Source organism: Atractosteus spatula, chromosome 19 (assembly GCF_055471065.1).
Source record: "Atractosteus spatula isolate fAtrSpa1 chromosome 19, fAtrSpa1.hap1, whole genome shotgun sequence".
NCBI lineage: Eukaryota > Metazoa > Chordata > Actinopteri > Semionotiformes > Lepisosteidae > Atractosteus > Atractosteus spatula.
In genome coordinates, this window is record NC_142724.1 from 11,742,942 (window position 1) to 11,767,066 (window position 24,125).

Consider the following 24,125-nt stretch of genomic DNA (forward strand, 5'->3'; position numbering starts at 1 on the left):
TAAAAAATGGGTTATCTTAACCTTATCTTTTCTTCATGAAAAAACTAGGAGGATACCTGTGAATGAATTTAGGCTCGGTTGTTCTATGTTATGATCATTAGGAGGCGTGTTCACGCTGCGTTTGTCTGTCGCTGTATATATTTACTTTATGAAAAGGGTACGCCTTATCAGCATGTGGTTGATTTGAAACAGGAAACTGCCACTGTAAGCCTTGTCAAATTCACACTTTTAATGTAGAAGGGAGTAGTTCAAGCCATTTAGCTGTACAAGACATTGCATTTGTCGGGAGACCAAAGCTAAAAAGGTTCTGTTATTAGTTGCGTTGACGATCTTTAAAGAAAGAACAAAAACAGATTCGGATTGCTCTCTTTTTTTTTAAAAAAAGGGATTTCTTTCTTAAAAAAACTTCCTCGTTTTAAGCTTGGGAAATAAGAGCAGATGACCTCCCTTTACGAAGACAAGGAACCTAACCCTAATACTTTAGGCATAACCGAAGACCTCAATCCTGTGAACTGTCAAGATGAGTTAGACTTCTCTATTCTGTTTGAATACGACCCACCTTGCAGTGAGTACCTTGAACAAGGTTTGTATTCTCCATGATGTCCAGTGCTGTCTGATGAAGACGGTTCTCCTGTTTAATTTGATTTATCATATAAATAATGTTCCTGCAAGATATGTGCTTTGTTATAGGGGTAAACACTACTACTGTACGTGTTTAAAGAATACATCTTTTTCAAATTACTTTGTAACAAGAAAAATGGTAATGTTTAAAGTTCCACAGTTACGAGGCGCTAACAGACATGTCCCGGTGCACCTGCGAATAAAAAAAAAACACTTTTAATTGCTTAATGTGCAGCCTGTGTTTATATTTATTCATGTTGTATTCCAGACACTTAAAAAAAGTTTTAGAAATTCCCATTTTGTAACCGCCGAGTTAATTTTAATATCAATTTCAGTTTGTCATCGACAGATTTAATTAATTCATAAGGACTGATTCAAAGGGTTTGAATTTTTTTTAGCAGTGCAATATTTGGATCCATCACGGCAAGGAATGCATTTGTTAAAAGAAAATCGTAAAAGTACGTTTATTCTAACAGATGTGTCGCTAGTAACTAGAGTTTAAACGTCACGCCGCTTGTTACTTATTACACCGGCTGAACTCATTAACTCTCGTTAATCCCAAGAGAGATGGAGACTGTCAATTTATGAGACTGTACAGTATGTCTAACATGATCTATTAAGTGTAGTAGATAGCGTTTGGAAAAGTATAGATCACTATACTTTCTCTTCTAGGTTTATATCTCTTCTAGGTTTATTGCACTCATTAGTTCTCCTATACGGTTGTAGAAATTTTCTGGCGGTTTAAACGAAAGTGTGTGACGAATTAATTCTATAGAAGTACAGTTTGTTGTGATGCCTTTGGCGACAACTAAAAGTGATATGAGAGGAGCTTTTTTCTTCGTGAAGTCTGCATATTTGTGTGTTTATTGGGAAGTCTGGGTCATATTGAATTTAAAAACCATATACTTACACAGTAGGTCAGGTTTGTTGACTGTCTATGGGCAGGACTGATTAAGTTTTTAATACAGTACTAATTTGAACTAAACTGGATTTGTTGATCAGACAGTTACTCATAAAAGGATCAGTATTTATTCTGAGGCCTGTTTGATTGTATTTACTTTTTTATTGAGTTTAGAAAACAGGACCTTGCTTTTTGCCTTAAAAAGTCTGGAAGTAAAACTGCACCAAAGTGCCTCTACATGTAAGGATCCTCAACTGCTGCCTGTTTTGTCGTTCAGAAATAAAAACACTGAGAGACTCCATGCTTTCCTTGCTAGATATTTGTATCACTTTGCATAAAAAAATAAAATTAAAAAATTTAACAAAATACATAGAATTTGCCAGATTACCTGATTCCCTACAACTTCAACTTCAGATCAGTGTTGTATTGGTTATCAGATTAAACATGATTTTGGTGTTTACATGAAGAAAATTTCAGCAAGTTTAAAGGGGATGGGTTGTCTAGGGATTCCTAGGGAAGAGAAAGCTGGATCTAAATCAGTGATGTGCCAAAAATGGCACAGCACATGGCGAAATTAGTTTTCTTGTCCTGTTTATGGCAGTGTCCCCAAATACTTTTTATCTGTTTATTGGATTGATGGTGGCAGTGGGCTGTGAAGGTCACTGAAATTTAAAGCAGGAAGGACAATAAAGAGTCACACGTGCGCCATGGAAAATAAATAACAAGATTTCTTTGTGTGCTCCTCCAAAGACAATGCAATCTTATCTCCACCATGTCATTTTCAATGTATCCATCAAAGTTTGAAATATTTCAGCTGGGGGCAGAAGCCAGTGTGATATTCACACTGTTGTGGAAGATTTGCTTTTCATGAATTAGTCTCCACCTCTTCTTTGTTCACTGTAGTTTCCTACTCTGATGACACAAGTCCATATATCATAGATGAGGAGTGCCCTACTATGGTGGTTTTCTGCAGGAAAACTGCAGAAGTAGCACTCTTTCATTTTTAGCCTTTCCAGGCATACTCTCTAATAGCTATTGATCATGTCTGTGAGAGCTGAGATATTGAGCTACAATGTGAGTCCACATGGAGGACATATTAATCAGGCCAGAGGCAGGAAAACCTGGTGAGGATTAGTTTGAGAAAAAAAGTTGATGGCACACTAATGCAACAAGGAATCTTTCCTGTGTCCTTCCTGTATTTTATATAATCTTTCTAGTGTTTAAAAAATGCAAGTACCTTGCTGGCAAAAAAAAAATTCTAACTGGTCCAGAAAATGAAGTGGAGCCTGTTTTGGGGCATCTTTTATCAGAGTGTGTTGGTTATTCTGTGTCAAAGGTGGCCTGAGATCCACAATCCTGTACGTCATAGGTTACACCACTAACTCCATCGCTAAAGACTTGGTACTTTTTTTATGTCAACTAGGTACTTGCATTTTTTGAGTTATTTAGTCATCATAAGCACTAAAATAAACCAACTGTATTAAATCACAATCTTCATTCAGTTCTTAGAAATTGATGATTTACGACAGGGCTGCTCAACTTGAAGCTCACTCCAATCCAGAATACTGATGCAACAACCTCCTTAATTCCTGTATTGAGCTTGCTGATTATCAGTTAAATAATTAAGCAGCTGGTTGAAGCTGAAATCTAAAATGGAGCAGATTGGAAGGGGCTCAAGTTGAATAGACCTGATTTAGGGTAAGCTAGGAACCCTGCTGGACTGTGTTGTCATGGATGTGCTGGCCATCTCTAAGTTGTAGCGCTTTCTCCATGTTTTTCTTGCAAACTCTATCCAGCCTTCAACAAGGGCATGCAGACCAAGTGTTCCCTATAATGATGATCATTTTCCCCTGAAAGTCTCTTATTTCCTTTCTTCAGATGAGCCAGATATTTCCTCTCAAAAAGCCATCAGCCATCCCTCTGGGGTTCCCTACCCCCACGAGGAGGCCTCTCACTACGCCATCAAGCCCTGCAGCCCATCCCATTATACTGAGCTTCCTCCAGAACACCTCGGTGGGTATGGACATTTGGAGAACAAAAACTACTTGGACCAAGGCAGGCCTGGGGGCCCCTCTGCCCTGAGCCCAAGAATCGAGATCACCCCATCCCATGAGTTCTATCACCAGGGCCGGGAGTCCTTACAGGGGCACCCATTCAACGCCAGCCCAAGGTCGACGTTACAAGTTGATAACGTAGTGTACCGGGAACCCCAGTGCCTGAGCCCAGCAAGCAGCAACTCCTCCACCAGCTGGCAATCGGAAAGCAACTACTCCCCCTGGGCATCCCCCTGCGTTTCCCCCAACAACGGGCAAGCGGAAGACCTCTGCCCTCGCTTCCAGAACATCCACACCAGCGGCTCTCCCCGGACCTCCCCCGGCACCTCGCCGCGGACCAGCATCATCGAGGAGAACTGCATGAGGCCGCGCTCCCCGTCTCCCCGCCCCGGCTCCCGCTCCACCTCCCCGCAGGGGAAACGGACCTACGACGAGTACAAGAACCCCAGCCTGACGGCCACCAAGCATCGCTCCAGAAGCCCGTCTCCCCAGAACTTCGCCGAGCTTACCCAGCCTCCCCCGACCGCGTCTTCGGCCTGGTCGGTCAGCCTCACTGACGCCATGAATGGCCTCAACATTCCCCACAAGATCGGCAAAACCAGCCAAGCTTACCAAGTTTACTCTCTGGACAACCTGCAGGAGGGATACCAGAATGTCTGCGAACAGGATGTGAAGAGAAAGCCTTGCTCAGATGTAAGCTATCTTGTTCCACCTACAAGCTGGACCAAACAGTTGGTGTCCGGAATCCCTTTTTACAGGTAACTACCCTGCCAAAACTCCTAAGCCATAACTTGCACTCCAGGCACATCATGCAATGGTCATTAGGATTCTGTAGTGAATGATCATAATAAGGCCATAGGTTTAGTGAATCCTTTGAGTAACAATTTAATTGTCTAAACCAGGGGTAGCCTGTTTCTGTTCGTACAGAAAATGAGTTCGTACACCAAATGAGGGCACTAGGTCAATTAAATAGTTTAGAAATCATTAAGAATGATTTAAATATTGAAAGCCGCAAGGCACTGGGGTGTTCATCTCACGTCCTTGTGGGTTCCACCAGATGCTCAAGTCTCTTCCTGCTTTACATAGAGAGGTTGACTAAGTTAACTGGTGTCTCTAAATTGTTGCTGTATGCGCGCCCTGTGCTGGACTGGAACTTCACGGCCAATGAAGCACTAAATGGATCCAAATAAACTGAATGAATAAGATTTTTCCCTTTTAGTTTTGCCTTTTGCCCTCAAACACCAGATATCGAAAGGTGCAAAGTGGGTTACTTATTAACAAAGACAGTTAAGGAAAATTCTAAGAGAGACAAAGCAGAATCTGAAAATGTTGCTAATGCTGTATGAACATAATTTTAAATTGATGGTAAAATACTTGTTTATAAATTGCAAAATTGACATTTGAAATTGCAAATTGTAAGAGATCATTCCTGCGGAAAATGAGTGAGAGGATTGTGGAGTTCAAGACTTCTGGCAAGCTGGACTAATTGTTGCAATCGTGTAACACAAAGGAGTAAGAATGTTAGAGCTGGTTTTAGTTTTCCTAGGAGATCTTCACATCTGTGATCTGGCTTTGCAGCATTCCTGTGGCTTCTCTGCCTCCTCTGGAGTGGCCTGTCCCCAGCCGATCAGACCAGTTTGAGCTACACATTGACGTCCAGCCCAAACCTCACCACCGTGCCCATTATGAAACTGAGGGCAGCAGGGGGGCAGTGAAGGCACCGACCGGAGGGCACCCTGTTGTACAGGTACATCTAATCCCAGATCTGCTGTCTGTGTGCCATCATACTTCCTAACATCTGCACAGTGTGTGGGAACACTTTCACCCACACGGTTGTACATACCATATGAAAAGGCTGTCTGCCATCTCCAGTCTCCCCCTTTGTTTCCTTTCCACATTTCAAATGTGCTCAGATCTCTGGTCAGGTTAACGAAGGATCTGTAGTCTAGAGCCTATTTTACTTTAAGGAGCAAGTACTCAGTGAGCAAGATATTGTACACTTCCAGGTGATGTTTCACTGTAAAAGAGTAAGGCTCCAGGAGACTGTGTAAACCTTCTGTTTAAGTGCTGCATGGAGGGTTAATGTTAAGGGTTAATGTAATATTTATGGTTAGGCATGATATTGGGATGTTTGGATAGTCCAGGAACCATGCGTGCACCTGGAAAAACTTTAAGTGGTCAAGTTGAGGATAGGTAAAGGGTTTTTTCCATTGTAGGAAGATATTGCAGATGCTCATACACAGTTCCTGCTGTTAGAAGAGTTTCTACCGAAGCCTTAGTTAAGAAAGGCGTTGGTTGAGTGAATTATTGTTCATTAAACTTCATTAAGTAACAATATTATCTATATCGGGGTAGCCACCACTGTTTTTACAAAAGAAAAACAAATTGTAAAGTGTATTTTCCTTTCTTGATAATACACTATAGTTTGATGACAGGGCTCCTCAGAGATGATCGTTGGGATCAGCTGCAGGTTCTGATAAAGTAACCATGGGAACAGCTACAATCTGTTGTCATGATGTTGGGGCTGTGTTTTATTTGACTTCTAATATTACAGCTACTGTAGCAATACACCGTGTTTACCAAAGCGGTTAGATTTAATCTATTAAAGAAAGCTAACCCTTTAATGAACTTCTATTGACCAAATCTGTGTGTCATTAGAACTTCATATTTGCTAGCATTAAAATAATTTGGCTTAGGAAATTAATTATGCTGTGGCAATTTAATTTATGTACAGTAGATGTAGGATGCTTTGATTGAATAACATTTTTTTCAATATGTTTCCTTCTGTGACAAGTATCCATAGTTTTGTTACAATTTCATTCAGTATTCAATAATGCAGAAGCTTTACAATGTTAATTATTCATGACAAAATACCAGATCTTTATTGTCGTACAGTTCTGTTCATATTACAGTTCTGAAGATGTCCTACGAAATGGGCTGCCGACAGATTTTTTTTTTTAATTAGCCTTCTGTAACTCAAAAAAAGTTGTCTGTCTCATCTCAAAATTGATCCACCTGTAAGGGAACAAGCTGCAGTTTCAGTATTTAAGGGTTGTGGCTAAAAAGTGATTTACCAATAAGTGAAGGAGGTATCATGTACTTCATGTGTGTACAAGCACTAATATGTGCTTTATGTAGATTTGAAAAATGTTTTGCTTGAAGGAGTTTGGAGTGTTTTTAATGTGATGTTTTTAAAGTCAAAACTCTCACTGTCTATTATCCAGGCACTTATGTAATACTGTATGTGGTGGGCTATGACTCAAAACTACACGCTCACTGTGTGATGCTCAACATGTATGTCTACTTAATACAATCCTGTAGGTCCATCTACCAACGGAAGAATTCCTGATAAAAAACTTCACAAAATATTCTAACAATGACACTGTATTTCCTTTTCTTTAATATTCCTATTGAAATAAGCATTGCAATAATTTATAAGACTCCCTTTCACTTCACATAACCTCGGGCGCAGATTTACAGCTGTAGAACAACCTTTTACAAAACAAAATCTTTGTTGCTGCTGTACTGTATGTAAAGTTTTTTTAATACAACAAAGAAAGAATGGCCTTGAGTATTCCTGCTTTCTGTTTGTAAATCTTTTATGTTGGAAAAGAATAATATTTTATAAGTTTTTTTGCTCAGGGCTATTTGTGCTTTTTGGGAATGTATACAGTATTCAGTTGAAACAAACACTTTGTAAACCTAGCTCTAAACTCTGTGCATTGATAAAAAAAAAATAGTTGTGCTCGCTTATCTGTTTTTGTAAATATAATTTTTAAAAAAATCTAAATTTAGAAGACTTTCTTTCATTTTCATTTTTTAGCCAAATAATACACTCAGATAGGTCCTAATTATTACAATTACAATATACAATCGTTTTAGTAAACAGCTTTGAAAAACAGCATTATTGTTTCAGACTAAGAGTAACATAACAACCCCATTTACAACTGGTCACGTAATTACTTGAAAAGATTTGAAAAATACTTAACATGACATACAGTATACTGTAGGTACTGTAAGTGTATAGGGGGTATTTCTTTGTTAATTAACATAGAGTATATCACTTTTAAACAGTTTCACATCATTCAGTTTTTTAAAGTTTACACCTTTTAAAATAAATTTCCAGAATACTTTCTATCTAAATAAACACCCCAAATTGGATTTTATTTATGTTGATGTCTCAAAATGTCTCAAAATACAAGGGGCATGGCCTTCACCTTACAGTATGTCTATTACCTGCATAGCCAAATGTATGCTTGGGTCTGTCATTAAAGGTAAGATTCCAGATATTGTTCACTAGGTGGGGAGATCTCCATTTAATTCCACCAATAAACAGACCATATTATACAAATGCTGCATTATTTCTAAGATAAAGAAGCAAATGTGCATTATTCATGTGATTTGTCTTTTCTGATCCCAAAAAGAACTGTTGACTCATGACAGTTACACAGTACATGACAGTATATTTCTAAAATGGATTTTAGCTACAGTTTCACAACACTTTGTCTTTATAGTCTTTACAATGTTTGTCCTGCTGTTTTTTGCCGAATCACTCCACTGCAGTGTGAACCTTTTTGGCAAAAGGGCTTATTTCTGAAGTCCAGTTCCCCTTTTCTCTTTGCAGACAATAGGAAACAGGTGGTGTGCTTTGTAAGCCTATGACAAGGTAGCAACTTTGCTTTCATATGCAAATTGGACAGAGAGGAGAAGTAAGAGCAATCTCTACCTCATCTCAGAATGGACTGCGAGCGTAGGTTCAGAAATGCTGTAAGCAGATACTCCTAATTCCAGTCGTTGGGTTTGTAGATTGTTTAGGAAACTGCCATTTCTTTAATATGCCAAATGAGACAAATATGACCAGAATCAAGTAGTTATTTTAAAAACGAAACATACTGTAGCCTGCCTTACACTTTATTAATTAGCATGGCTGTGGAAAACATCAGAGATGCTGTTCAAAGGTCACTTCCCCTGTGCTTGACTGTCTCCCAGGATATTGCACAGTGTGTGTCAGCAGTCAGAAAAGATTATTGTCGTGTTTCATTTTAATGTGTTTAAGAGTGTAATTCCAATGTGTAATAAGAGTCTCTCCCTCTGGCTATGCAAAGTGCTTTATCTCTGATTCCCATCAAGAGTGACCTTTGAGTGATTAGAAAAGGGCATTAGAAATTGGAAAGCTGCTAATTGCGCTCGTATCACATGTCAGAAAAGCTGTGATATGTGTCGGATGGTCTCTTGTTTGTAGTCTTTCTAAAGAAGGCATTTCTGATCCAGAGGTTGTCGTTTATGAACCACAAAGATGGGCTCAGGTTGGTAGTGAAAACAGCTGGGTTCTTGGGATTGGGGGTGAACAGTGAGCTTTGTGCCCAAATTCATTAGAAGCTCAGCGAGCTGAGTAAAGGAAGGGCAGATTTTTATTAACTATGATTAAATTCCTGCCCCTCCTGTCAGCTGGAAATGAATGCCTAGTTTTTAACGCGAGGCACGCGCTCTCCTGTCTTCCTCTTCTGCTCTGTCAGTGACAGCGACAGGCTTCACGGAGGCAGCGAGGGCTCAAGTCAGTCATTTACTTTTCCCTTGTGTGCGCAACCAGCAGTGACACATCTTGCGGCCCAGCCTTTCCAAATCCTCCTCCCTGACTTGAAAGTTAGGCTTTTAAAAATAGCTGCACACGCTAGCTGTCTGTGCCCTCAGGATAGGCCTAAACTTGGTTGCTGAATGGTTCTGTTGTAAACAATTGAAAGCCAGATGGATGTTAAGGTCTGCCTGTGACCTTTTTTTTTTTCCACAAAAACGGCCCCTGAAAAGACACCTGCTTATTGTGGTAACAGGGCTGGCAAAACATCGGCACTGTCATTTTGTTTGTGTTGCTCTTGAGATTTGCAGCTGAGGTCTGATGAAATGACTGGTAATGTTTGGGTTCCCTCACAAGCTGTGGTTTTGCTCATTGAAAAGCCACGCTGAGACTGGTAGTGACTGAATCCACAAGAGGACTTCAACATGAGAGAGTTTCACACATCTTCATGCAAAAGCTGAGCTGTGTTAGCCATGTCCAGTATTGACTGTGACACAAAACCAAGCAGAAACAAGCATCTGGTAATTAAACCTTGTTATGTAGCGTAGGGCCCAATACAGGTGCCCTTGCTCAATGCTGCTAATTACATCACAAATTGTGTAGGTGGTGTTGTAAAGTCAATTATTTCCTGCAATACAGGGACACCCATTTGAATATGTCAGAGACTTTGAATTGAGCTACAACCAACGAAAATAATGAAATAATGACAACCAGCTTTTACAATTAGGTGTTTTTACAAGATTTGACCACTTCCATACCATTATTACTCTGTTCTATTGTACCGTTTTGAGTGTATGTTAATGCACAATGGCTGTTTCTCTTTCTGTTTACTCAAAGTGTCTGAATAGTTTGGAGTGAATTGGTTAAAGAAAATCCACATCTTAAGGATGAGTTTTGAAAACTACCATATGTTCCAAGTTAAAACTACACACTGATCCAACAATCATGTGAAATCATGTTGCACACATCGTCAGATAATTATTTGAATATAAATAGGCATTATAAACCATTATGTTTAGATATTTTAAATTGATCTCATTCTGGTATAGCATGTTTCCTTGAATGCTGTAACACCATTGATGCACTGTTATTTTGTAATTTTAACTATGTTTTGGCCTCTTACTGATGAGAAAGTTACTATAATTACTGAAAACTTTCCAAGATTCAACTTTTCACGTCTCAATGTATGTGCGTGTGTTGTGTGAAAGCAGCCTAACTACTTTTCTCAGTGATCTTTTTTGTTTTCCAAATCTGTCATGGCTTGTCACCAAGGTAACGGAGTTTACAGATGTTATCTGGAAGCTCTATTGCTACCTGTTTGTTGTGTACTTCCTGCCTTAACTACTTGTCAGCTTACTCCCACAGACAGCTTCTTACCTGCTTCACATGTGCTTAAAAAATATCAATCCCGCCCTCACAGAGGACGATTCATTGAGAATAGGTTGGGAGAGGTTGTGAAGCTTGGATTTTCCTTCAGCAAAATCTTGTCTAAATCTTTTCTTTTTGCCCTTTTTCAAATCTGTCCAGGGATAGACAGACCTGAGAAAAAGTGTCAACTCACTTTCTGTTATTTTCACACTTCACTCAACTTTTCTGATGAGTGTGACTTTTCTTCATCTTGTTCTCAGATGGCCTCTATCATACTATAAAGTAACACAGGTGTGAACTGAGATGTGTTTCTTTCTAAGTTAATGGTAGCTCTTCCCTGTCTCTGGGTTTGGTGACCTGCTTTAAGCTTTCCCTATACTTGATTCTACTGGAATTCTTTGTATTGTACACGTACCTAGCCTAACTCTGACATTAAACAGTGTTTGCTAGATATATTGTGGAGAAATTAGACAGCACTGGTAATTGAGCATGACTGACAACAACAATTAATTGTAACATTTTCAGATAGCCATGAAATAAATCAAAACACAATTTTTAGAAAAATAGAGTGGTTGCTAACAAATCTTAGAGTTGAAATAAAGTAACTCATTCAATTATAATGATTAATAGTTTTAATCTACACTGTATGTGTTTGCCAGTGATGCCCATCCTAATTGATTTGAACTATCAGTTGTCCCAGCTAGGTAAAAGCATTGTAGTGAGTCGGCTGATTTCATTTGCAATACGTCTGGAGCTTAACTTTGGTCAGAGAGACAAATTTCACAATTAATGCTGTTGAACATGATGTGCTATCTATACTACACTGTGACAGCCCTCAAAACAATTGTCAGAATGTTGCATACTAGGTTAATATTGATTTGTGGGATTTGTTTTTTCTGTTTTCTCTGACATTCTGAGGTTAGAAATCCTTTGTGCACAGAATAGCAGAAGTTTACCTACAAAGCATGCAGTTTTTGCTATTTTTTGACTATTTCCTTCCGTTTTGAGTGTTTTGCCTTGCTGCACCCGAAATAATTAGAAGCTGTGTACTGACTGTCTGTCTACGGTTCACTTCTTTTTTCACATATAACCTGTGTGCTCTGGACAGGGGATTTTGTCATGTAACTGCACAGCTCAGAGACACCTGTAGCAAAGATTAAAGGATGGAAATTGAAACACTGCTAATGTTACACTACAAGTCAGGTTATTGACAACCTTGTTTTTTCTGTTTCTAGTTTGAGACTTTTGAGAAAGCCCTCATCCTTAAAAGGACAGCTAATGTACAGAGCAAAAGGCTGTCGAGGAAAAGATTATGTCAATGTTGTCTGTAGGGTCTTCAGACCTTTGATGTCTTAAGACCAGTATTTTGAAGCAGCAGCACAGGTTGGTTCTTAAGATAATATTACTCATGTCAGGTGCTGTGCCGTGCTTTGGGTAGGTTTTAAGTGATGCTGAGATAACGGTCTGAAACCAGTAATTTCCTTTTTTCAATCTCTCTTAATATACATAGTTATTTGTATAAGGTAATCAATTTAAAGCAAACTCAAAACTGTTTTCTTTAGTCAAGCAATTTGTCATGAGATTATCATAAATATATTCATATATATATATAGTTCAATATACATAGAATTTTAGAATATTTCCATTCATATTGTACTTGCTCATTTTGAGCTGCTTGTTACAGTTTAAGGCAATATATGGTTATATATCAGTTTGAGACAATTGAGGCAATTTGCTGGAGTAAATTTGAGTTTTTCCTTATTCTTGGGGTGCTCCAATTTTATTTTTTTCCTTTAGCATGTTTTGGATTTTTACAGGTTGAGATTGGTGTGACGAATCTAAGATTTCCCTTCCCTTTTTGTTTCTTCTGATGAACTCCTTGAATGCATCGGTATGTTTAGAGTGGCTGTCAGGCTGCGTGAAGCGCTGCCCAATAAGTACAGAAGCATTTTCTCTACAAAAGCAGGCAAAACGTTTCCGTAAGCTTCTGAATTCATTCTGCTGCTGCCATCATTTCTTACATCATCATTAATGATGATTGAGCCACATCCAGAGGTGGCCGCGCATGCCCAAGGAGAACAAGAATTGGGACGCCACAATTCCCTTAACAAGCCCTGCTGAGAACTTTCTTTATTATAGAGAAGAATTGCAAATCAGAAATAGTTTTGAAAACTGGGGATGATTCATGGTTTCTAATGTGCGTTTCTAGTGTGCGGATCAATGTCTTTCTGCCTCATGGGTACTAACCATTGCTCTTCCACTGTCATGACAGCTTCCTCTTGGACAGCTGCGTTCGGTTTTCTTTGGTTGATCGACATTACATTTTGGGGGTTACTTGGGTTTCTTGATTGCCATCACTTTAGTAATATCACCTGTATTTATAATTGTAGTGAACTCATAACTGCTCCAAACTGCTCCCCTCTCACCCAAGCCTTTGTTTCAACTGCTCCTCCTGTTAGAGTAATTGAACAAATAGTCATTGCAGTAGCAGATGAAGATCTAATACAGTTAACAATAGTTGTGAAAAATTAGGTTCTTCCCAAATGGTGTGCTGTTTTATACATTTGCAAGGACTTCCTTGGTCCTTAACCCAGCTGTTAGCTTTTTATATTACATTTCATACGTATTTCTTTAGCAGTCAATGCTGCAACTAGCATTTTGAGTGACTTGCCACATGCACACACAGCTACACAGACTGACACACACACCGCTGCTGTTTAATACCTTGTGGCTTCTGCATGCTTCCTTCAGGCTTTTATGGCCAGAGATGTCAAGCAATTTTGCAAGCAGACTGTGCAGTGAAAATGAAAGAAAAATAGCTTGTTTGTTCGAGGGCGGGCATGCCTTATATTTTACAATTAAATAACTTCTTGCTCTTTTTCAGACTGAACTGTATGTAGCTCTGCCAGATACTCTTCATAAAAACAGCTTTCACCAGTAGGAACCTAGAACTGCGCCCAAATCACATTCACAATCACAAGGTGGAGAAGTAATTTTCTTTTGCCTGTGTGTAACATAAAAATAAAAAGTTTAAAAACTTTTTGTCACATGCTCCTGCAGTTTTATGCCCTGGATTTCTGCAGAATATACAACCACAAGGATGTACAGTGAATATAATGGCATAATTATTAAAAGGTCAACAAATAAAAACATTCCAAGAGGTTATACTGTACATTTATTTAATATGAAACATCCTTCCGTATTTTAATTCTGAAAGCAGTGGGCTTGACCTTGATTTGAATTCTGCTCCAAATGCAAGTCAGAGCACAAGAGATGAAAACTCAAACGCTGATTGTCGATCAGTTTGGTCTGTCATGGTTTTGGACATGAACCGATGACAAATGTAGTCTAGTGTTGGAATAGTGATAGAGAGTGAGAGCATTGATAGCTGTGATTTGTCTAGCTGTTGTGTTAAAGTGGCAATACTAATCAAATCAAATCAAAGTTTATTTATCAAATGCACAACAATACAGCGTGCAGCAGTAGTTGCTGGCAATGAAATGTCTTTTCTGCGAGCTCACAAAAATCTCAAAACTATGGTGACGAAAATAAGGTTACATAATAATAGATAATAATGTAATAGAAATTGAATAAAACGCAATATGAATAGAGCTGCTATGTGTCCACGGTGTGTGCAATATGTTTGGTAGCTCACAGCCAGTAATGAGCTGCGCTGACTTCACCACCCTCTGCAGTACTTTGCAATCCCGGGTTGAGCAGCTCCAATACCAGGCAGTGATGCAACCATTCAGGTGCTCTCAATAGTGCACCTGTAGAAGTTGGCCTGGATATGTGATGGCATGCCAAACGTCTTTAGCCTATGGAGAAAGAATAGGCACTGCTGTGCTGGTTTTACCACGGTGTTGGTGTGGTGGGTCCAGGTTAAGTCCTCTGAGATGTTAACTCCCAGGAACATAAAACTGCTGACCCCCTCCACTGCAGTCCCATTGATATACAGTAGATAGGTGTGTGATCTTCTCCCTGGTGTTTCCTATAGTCCACAATCATCTCCTTAGTCTTACTGATGTTCAGAGAGAGGTTGTTCTCCTGGCACCATGCTGCCAGGGTTTCAACCTCCTCCCTGTACGCAGACTCTTCACCATCTGTGATCAGGCTGATGACTGTTGTATCGTCTGCAAACTTTTGCTTTTGCTTTTACTATTGCTTTGTTTACAAATCAGATAGATTAGATCTTTACTGTATATCATTTAATAATAATGAAATAGATAGATTAAATGGCCTCACCTCAATTATAACATTGTTTTTAGAGTATTCTAAAGCTAACAGCAATGCTACAAGGTAAAGCCATGGTATAAGCATGGTAAACTCATGGCAAAACTATAAAGCTCTGTGTCCATTTAAAGAGGTGGACTTCTATTAAGGTAGGGAATTTATTATACCTATTTCACTAATATCTCAGCACATTTATCAAGGGTCTCGATCGCTGTCTTCACCTTCATTGACTGTAGGTTCCCTGGTCAATGTTTTCCTCACACGTCTATATGCCTGCTCATGGTTTATATGCAGCTGGGGCTTCACATGTGTTTCATTCTGCCAGCTGCTCCGAGTGCACCGCCTATACATGGTGCGTTACTCTTTCTTTCAGGCTTTTAAAAATAAACCTGGCACTTTTCCATCTCCTTTGCATTTCTCTCTCACCCTCCACTCCTACTCATCGGGTTGGAGCTGTGAGGCGCCAATTGTCTCGTTTCGGAAGATCCACCACTGTAAAAGAATGATTTGTTTATGGAAATGTTTGCGCCTTTAGAGCTAATGAGAGGTGTGAAAAGAGACGAGAATATGAGACAACACGCTGCGTTGTTTTCTGGAGACTTTGAAGTTTTGAATCTGACTCCAAGCAGTGTAATACAAGAGCGCCAAGAAATTGAGTCAGAAAATGTATGAAGCTGAAGTTTAAGATTTACTTTTCACTAAACTCTGGGGATTAAATTGCTGGGTTATCTTTTATTTATTTATTTTTGTGGAAAACAACACAGGCTTTTGTCTTTTTGATAGCGTAAAATAAAAAGTAATCCCATCTTTCAATCCAAATGGAGCTGGCCAATAGTTACAAGTGACACACATTAGGTTTTAGGACTGAATGAAGGTGCACTTGCTGGAATTGGAATTCCATTTAAAACGGATAACAGGAGACATCTTTCTACTCATAAGGCCGTTGAACTGTGTAACAGGTGACAAAGCCATGTTGTTGAAGCCAGTTCCCTGGCTTCTTTCAAGAAACAATTGGATGAGATATTTGGATTAATTAGCCACTAACTACCAAATAGCCTAGGTGGGTCAAATGGCTTACTCTCGTTTGTAACCATCCTTATAGTCTCGTGTCTGCGCGAGTATTTTATGGATGTTTTAATAAAATTGCTTTTGTAGTTGCAGTATGTTCTTTCTTTCTGAAAGGTGAGAACTTGCAGTTTTATGCAGTGAATAATAGAATGGCAAAAAAATCCTCTAGTTCACACCAAAACTGTTTTGAAATAATCTCAGCCAGCAGTGAAAAGTCTGGCATCTGCCAATTAAATGTGAATGAAGAGCTGAATTGTTCATCCTTAGCTTGACATTTTTCTGTGAATGTTTCTGTGTGATTATTTTAGATTTCTGTTGCCTCCGTTAGTTCAGTTTCAGAAGCAGAATCTTTGCTCTCTGAATTACAAAAGATGCTAATGTCTTAGGTAGTGTCTATAGGACCAGGACTGAAAAGACTATCTAGACACCAAACTCAGATCTAGGCCAAAGATTGACAAGTATAGAACGCCTACATAAACATTACTTTCAAGGATTCACGTGTAACTTTACTTAAAGGGTTCTTGAGTTTGTAAGATGTTTTTACCAGGAGTCTCATTTGTGAGCCCTGACACACGTGGAATCTGTTGCACCTTCAGTTCTTTCACAAATTGTACATTAGCCATTTACCACAGGAATTGTCTCTTGAGCTGATGTGTTCTTATTGACCATTGATAACACATTTAGCAAAAATTATAGATTTATTTGGAGTAAAAGGAAATCAGTAATGAAGTCATACGTGTTGAAATGCGATTGAGATTTCTTGCAAAGTTAACAAAAAAAAGGTGCGTTAAATATATTCCGAAAATACTTCTTCGCATTTGGTGATGGTGGATTAGTGCTTACAAGGCTATCTGTTCCTGTAAACAATCAGTTGGGTACCACAATTACAGCACTTTTATTCAGAAATCTAAATGTTGAGCTCAACTCCAGACCAGACGCCAATACGAATCAGGCAGTAGAAAAGCAGAATGTTAGTTCTCATACAAAAAAGGCAGAAGTTAAAAAATGCACAAGCTGTAGATGCAAGCAAGATGTATTTTAAGAGGGCAACAGGTTCAGACAAGATAACAGCCCTTGAGTGAACCTGCTGCCTGTTTCCGGTATATATAGTATACAGTTTACACATTTTATGGCTTATTTGCGCATGCACTTTCACACATATTGCATATATATACACAGTATATTATTCACATGTATCAAATGAAATTGTGCAGAGTCGTTGCCTACCTTATTAGAAAATGTATTGTTTCCAGTTACATTCTGGCGGTATGGTGGCACAGTGGTTAGCATTACTGCCTCACGGCAATGGGGTTTAGGGTTCAATTCCACACCTGGGGTGCTGTCAGCGTGGAGTTTGTATATTCTCCTTGTGTTCATGTGGGTTTTCCTCCAGGTGCTCCAGTTTCTTCCCAGATTAATGGGCTTCTGGGAAAATTTGCCCTGTTGTGAGCGTGTATGTGACTGTGTCTTTGTGTGCCCTGTGATGGACTGGCATCCAGTCCAGGGTGTACCCTGCCTCATGCCCATTGCTTGCTGGGACAGGCTCTGTCTCCCCTGCAACCTGAATCAATCGAGATGGGTGAAATTCTCCTTATTATTAAATAAAATAATGGATGTGATCCCTGGACATAAGTTTAGAAGTTCTGTGGAAAATCCAGAAGTTGTGAATAAAGATGGTAGTGTTAAATCTTTTCCACCAGCAGTGCATCGCACTGTACACAGAGCACAGTGCCCTGTTTATTTACAGCCAGCGCTGTCCATAGACCACTGCTGTTTGCCTGTTGCTTCAGAGGCCTCTTGTGTGTCTCCAGCTTCATGGCTACAGGGGCAAGGAACCGCTGGGGCTTCAGATTTTCATCGGGACGGCAGACGAGCGGATCCTGAAACCACACGCCTTCTACCAGGTCCACCGCATCACCGGCAAGACCGTCACCACCACCAGCTACGAGAAGGTGATCGGCAGCACCAAGGTGCTGGAGATCCCGCTGGAGCCCAAGAACAACATGAAAGCAGTGTAAGGAAAGCGGCTCCAAAAAACCTTGGTCTGCAGGGGCACTCGGTTGCACGGGCTCAAATACTAAGCCAACCTGGGTTTACATTACAGCTCAGAGGAGAAGGAGCCCGAAATTTGCTTCGTGTGAATACTTTCCAGTATTTTAAAACCTCATGCCCGCCACCACTTGTGCAGCATCTGTGGAGGGGCTTTAATCTGATCAAAGGGGGTAGTTTAAGGCTTATGTGATATTTTGTGTGTCGGCATAGAACATTTCTTGTCCATTAAAATGGGGAAAGGTGCTGGAGGCAAAGTCAAGAATTAAATTAAAAGAGGTAATTGCTTTGCATACAAATGTCTGACTAATTTGGCCCGGCAAACTGAATGAAGTGAAAGGGTGGATTGTGTGTTGCAAGGAAAAGAATCGGTGTTCGCAAATAAGCCAAACTAAGCCTCCTGAAAGCCTTCTTTCAGGGTTATGAAGAAAAGGCCATACTTGCATTAATTTAGCAGATGTTTCAGGGTTTCACTGGGTAGATATGTTGTGGTGTTTGGGATTAGTACTGTATAAAAAATCAGCTTGATGATCTCATATACAGTAGCTTTGCAGTTGAGGTGGACAGCACTACATCTAGGATCCGCCAAGTCTGAGTTCAAAGTATTACCTTGGCCAACTCCTTTCCAGGCCCTTGACAGCTTCCTCCTAGTTCATGCCATGTTTCTCTGCAGAATTGACTGTGCCGGCATCCTCAAACTGCGAAATGCGGACATTGAGCTGAGAAAAGGGGAAACGGACATCGGCAGGAAGAACACAAGAGTGCGTCTGGTCTTCCGCGTCCATATACCCCAGCCGGGGGGCGCTGTGGTGTCTCTCCAAGTGGCCTCCAACCCCATAGAGTGCTGTAAGTCTTTCTAAAGCCTACCTCGTCTCTCTTACAAGCACATCTGTCATTGTAGGGCTTTGATGTACAGCCTTAAATTGTCCTCTTGTATTGTAAGCTGAATTGGATTGATATCAAGGCTTTTCCAGGGTATACAATTTCCATTGCAAAGCAGTTTTATCCATTTTTGTCTTTTTTTTTTCAGCCGCACACTGTCCCTCATGTTGTTGCTGACAAAGCAACAAAACGATGTGATTATGTAGCATTATTTGAGCTGCACACACCGGTCTCCATATTAGTCAGTACTCTAAAAATAAATGGGCTTAAAAATAACATCTGAGTAACAGGATCTTTGTGTGTTTCTTAATTCTGTCTTTCTCATAATAAGAACAGTAAGGATAGCATGATAAATAAAGGCAGGAGTAAATATATTTTTGTTACTTGCTTTGATATACAGTATCTATGGGAAAACACAGTTTATAAATAGATACTGTACACTCTGTAGTATTGGCTTGCTCACAGTATAGTCAGGATTTGACCGACTCAGACAAAGGTTTCTTCAGACTGCATTCAGCTGTGTGATAGTGGCTTTGTGATTCTTTAATTCTGTCAACTGAACAACCCTGAGAATTGAGAATATGAAACAGGTGAATCTTGAATTAACGCCACATTTGTTATATGGATAAACTTATTTGCTGGCATGGCATTATGGCACAGAGATTAGCACTGCTGCCTCACAGCGTTGGGGACCTGGGTTCAATGGAGTTTGTGTGTTCTCCCCATGTTTACATGGGTTTCCTCCTACAGTCCAAAGACAGGCTGGTAGGTGAACTATGTTCTGAGAAAACTGTACCTGGTGTGAATGTGTGCATGCCCTGCAATGGATTGGTGTCCTGTCCAGGGTGTATCCTGCCTTGCGCCCATAGCCTCTAGCCCCTCCACGACCCTGACTTTGAAAATGCAGAGAAAATATGATGAAAGGATTATTTTCAGGCCTTGCATGGCTTTTTGTCATAAATAATTTGCAGTCATTAATGAGATCTTCCGTGTCATTTTTGAAACAAGACCAATCCCTAAGTGTCCATCACAGGGGACTCATAGACACGCGCACACTCACACAGGGGCCACTTTTTCCAGGAGCCAATTAACCTACCAGCATGTCTTTGGACCGCGGGAGGAAACCAGAGAAGCTGGAGGAGGACATACAAACTTCATTCAGATAGCACCCCAAGAATTGAACACAAATAAGCCCCAAGTTAAATAAAGTCATCAGCGTGAAGCTTCATTAAATAAGTCCTGAATGTACTGTCCTGTGAGATCTGTTAGGAAGACACTTGTCGGTTGTTTGTGCAAGTGGTAGTTTTTATAAAGTGTCACTCAACACCTAAGAAAAGCTTTAAAATGTCTGACGGATTGTCTACAGTGTAGAGCTGTTTTATTACATTAGTGGCATTATTATGTCACTGAGCCTAACCTTAATATGTCTAATTCTGCCAGCATAATCCTGGACAATTCTTTCAAGGTCAGCCTTAGTTCCTCTTTCTTCGTTCGGTAAATGAACATTTCGTCACACACACGCCATTTCGAAATTCATGGTGGTAACTTTGTCTGCTTTGTCTGTTCCTAATCCCATTCTGGAAATGCAAGGATAGGACCTGACATAGCAGTGTGACTTCTGAATGACATGGATGAAAGATGCCAGATTTGGGATTGATGGCAGAACTCACAAAATATACTGTATACCTGTGACACTTTTAAAATTGATGTATTCAATTAATAAAGAAAGAAAAAGTCTGTGAGTAGAAAAGCTCACAAGATCTTAGGTCCTGCATTGAATGGATTTGTTAGGAAAATGCTGTATTCTTCTGAGTGTTTTGAATCCTTTAAGTTAAATCCAGCCTTTCATATTCTAATCTCGAGTCTTAGGCTGAAGTGACCACAAACATTTCAGTGATGTTTGACGGTTACTGATATTCAAAAACTGGCAAAGAATAACGTCAATCTTTTCTGTGCTTTTGGCATCCATGACCAAGTGCAGAAACTGCCATGTGTAGTTTAAGAATCAGGTTGTTTAATGGAAAGGCTGTTGAAAACCAAAAGCGCTGTCCTATATGGAAAGTGCTCAAGTTCTTAGAAAAGGTTGTCTGTGACGATGATGCACCTCTTAAATGAGTCACAAGGTAAAGAAGGTGCTAGTTAAAGAAGAGACATCAGCAACATTTGTCTGCTAATCAAATTCCATAACACCACTGATGTCACAAGCACAACTGCAAATGTGTATATGTGTGTATATAAACACGCCGTGCTTAAGCTGAATGCTTTGGTCTGTATTGGAAAAAACACTCCTGTTAAGTTAAAACCTATTTATTCCTTTTCAGAAAATAACCTGATACATACTCTACTAATTTCATAGTTTTTTTTTAACTTTTATTTTGTCCCATTGGGAGTTTGCATTTCCAAACATCTGGTGGTAAACTGAATACAGTGTCAAAGTTTAATGAATAATGTCCTGTGAAAGGAAATTATGGTGAGTTAAATTCTTTACAGCATAGTGTAAAGATAGTGTACAGTTCAACCAGAATTTTCCATTGGCTGCTCAGTTTATTTTCAGACCTATCTGCTGTTGCAAAATTCAGTTCTATAGCAAAATCAGTGAAAGGAAATTTAAAATTTGAGAAGTAATGAAATCACTTGTATTTCTGAGTAAAGCTATGTGAGTTGATTAACTCCATCAAAGTTTAGAGGAAGGAAAAAAGTAGAAACATACCATGATGAACAACTGCTAAAGTGCAAAGGCAGTTTGGCAAAGTTTTCGGTTTTCAAGGCCTCTTCTTGTATCTTTGCAAACATTTTCGTTACTAAGGCTGTGTTTCATTGAAGAGCCTTCACGGTTTCTCATCCCCTAGAGCAGAAGGCAATAAACATGGTTTAAATCCATTAACCTGTCATCGGCCATTAGGTTCTACTGCTCTATACTTTCCAGGGGTGGAAACACAGCCATGGGTTGTTGCAGGACTGAGGAGCACAGTATCCTCACAGGATAATGGACAGTGCAGCTCTGGGCAGAGCACTCCGAGGTTAACTCCATGGTGTATCCACCTCATAAACTGCCTTGAAGGATTTATGGTTGTTACCTTGGTTGGGAGAGTCAGCATTCGGTGAAAGATCTTAGTCAATGCAGAAAGAAAATCGTAACATCCCTGTTAAACATAGATTCTGTTGGTGTTAATTTACACCCTCGGTTTTGTTTATTTCTACATATTCAGGTAATTGGAAATGATTGTGATCTAACAAGACAAGAAACAGATATTAGTAGAAGTCTTGTCACTCAGTCTATACAGAAATACCTACAGCGTATGTGTTTTGCAGATAACCCTTGTGTCTCAATGCAAAGGAGTCCTAATAAATTCTGCTTCAGAAAAGTCCAGAATATTAAAAGAGGTTTTGAGTTTCACTATGGGCATTCTTTAAAAAAAATAATAAAGTACCATTTTTTATTGCCAGGTCAAAGACTCCTATTTGGATGACAGAGCATAAAATACGGAGTTCTTAAAAAATTATTAACTTCTTACTATACTTTCTGTGACATCGAATTAAATACGATAGAGTTTTTAGGATCCTAAAGTTGCAAGACTGGGGTATGAGCCGTCTTAAGGCATGAACATAGTAACAGCCAGTTGGTCCAAGGCTTTCTCTGGAGAAGAGTCTCAGGGAGCTCTTGCTATGGACTTTGCTTGGTCTCTTACCACTCTCTGGTCTGCGTTCACAGCTCAGAGATCTGCCCACGAGCTCCCTATGGTGGAGAAGCAGGATACAGAGAGCTGCTCCGTCCTTGGGGGCCAACAGATGATCCTGACGGGGCAGAATTTTACCTCGGATTCCAAGGTAGTCTTCACAGAGAAGACACATGGTGAGCCCCGTTTTTTTTTGTCTCGGGAAGCCCCTGCATTGAAGGAGACATTTTAGGGAAAAAAAATGCTTTTGAAACAAGACCCAAAAACAGTGGTCAAGTGATTTGCTGGTTGCTTTCCTTATGCTGAGTTAGAAAAGGCTATGCTGGAAATCATGCAAAGTGCACTACCACAGTGAAATCAATGTTCATATGGAGGTGTGTGTTATTCTGTTGACACAAGCAGTGGAAATCCATGGGTAAGTGCTGTAAAAACATTATTTAAACACGAGCATCAGAATGTGGTAGTGGTAAAATACAGCACAGGTCTTCCTAATTCTAATAAAACAAAAATATTTTAGATGCTGGTATTGCCACTCATAATCTCACTGAATTGTTGTCAAAGTAAAAACAGTGTATATCATTTTTTCGTCTTCATTAATTCTGTCCCAGGGGGAATGGTGGCATGGCAATTAGCCCTCCTGCCTCAAATCTCATGGTTTCAGTTCTGGACCAGGGATCCTTCTGTGTGGAGTTTGCACATTTTCTGTTGATAATGCTGCGTGCTGCGTCATTCACTTTCCTCCCACAGTCTAAACACACACTGCCTAGGCTCTCTGGCATCTCTAAAATTGTCCCCATCCTGTCTGTGTGTGTGAGTTCATGTAGGGGTGTATGCACTCTTACTTGTGCCCACTGTCTGCCAGGTGGGGATCCAACTCTCCTACATGCTGTATTGAACTACACAGTTATTGAAAATAGACGGGTTTAATTTGATCTTTCCCACAGTTATTGACAGCAGACTTGTGCAATCATTTCATGGCAATGCAATGTCATTGCTTCTCAGGTCGTTGAAGCAGTTAATAGTAATTTGTCACGATACTAAGTGTCTCATCATGTGCAACTTCTGCAGATAACACAATTTAGATGTGAAAAACACTGTAAAAAGTCAAGGTTCCAATGTTCCTTTACTTTACTGTGATACATATTCTCCATTTGAGCTCTGAATGTACTGCATTGCACTTGTCTTTGATCTGGCAAAGTGAACAAAGCAGGGAAAGAGGAAGCAGTGTTTAATGCAAATCTTATCAAAATCTACTTTTTCTGCAGCGCCTTCCTTTCACAAAAGATCTGTTTTGAGTTCAAATGATAGATTTGAGTTCTTTTCGATTTTTGATCCTGGTATGTTCTGCTGTGTCGCTTGGCAGTTTCCACAACCAGCTAGCTGATTTCTTTTTATCCCCTTAGAGGACGAATCCAGTGGTTTACCTCTAAGCTGACTTTTCATCCACATGAGGGGTGGAGTGGTGATTTGCGTTCTCTACAGTATATCAAAGGCCATCCCTGGTGGAGTGCTTAAGTGAACAAGGGTTGACAAGGTGCTTTGTGAGCCTGAGATTCGTTGGCATAGGACCTGAGCTTAGCCGGCTGTAGAAATCCACAGCACATGGTGCCACAAGCTGTGGTATTGGACAAGAGAAAAGAAAAGGCAGCAAACTGCAGATGATTCAAAGACACCGTTTCAAAGGGCAGAACGATTGTGAG

General features: G+C 39.9%; 1 protein-coding gene across 1 annotated transcript in view; it reads left to right on the plus strand.

The window, feature by feature from the left end:
• The first annotated feature begins 201 nt into the window (after positions 1 to 201).
• The window catches only part of nfatc2a (nuclear factor of activated T cells 2a), a 57,862-nt gene continuing 33,938 nt past the window's right edge, over positions 202 to 24,125 (plus strand). Inside the window, exons 1-6 of the mRNA XM_088937644.1 lie at positions 202 to 583; positions 3,401 to 4,334; positions 5,155 to 5,323; positions 17,629 to 17,831; positions 18,540 to 18,712; positions 22,461 to 22,601. Coding sequence (XP_088793770.1) covers positions 439 to 583; positions 3,401 to 4,334; positions 5,155 to 5,323; positions 17,629 to 17,831; positions 18,540 to 18,712; positions 22,461 to 22,601 — 1,765 coding nt within the window. The 5' untranslated portion in view covers positions 202 to 438. The remainder of the gene's footprint in view (positions 584 to 3,400; positions 4,335 to 5,154; positions 5,324 to 17,628; positions 17,832 to 18,539; positions 18,713 to 22,460; positions 22,602 to 24,125) is intronic.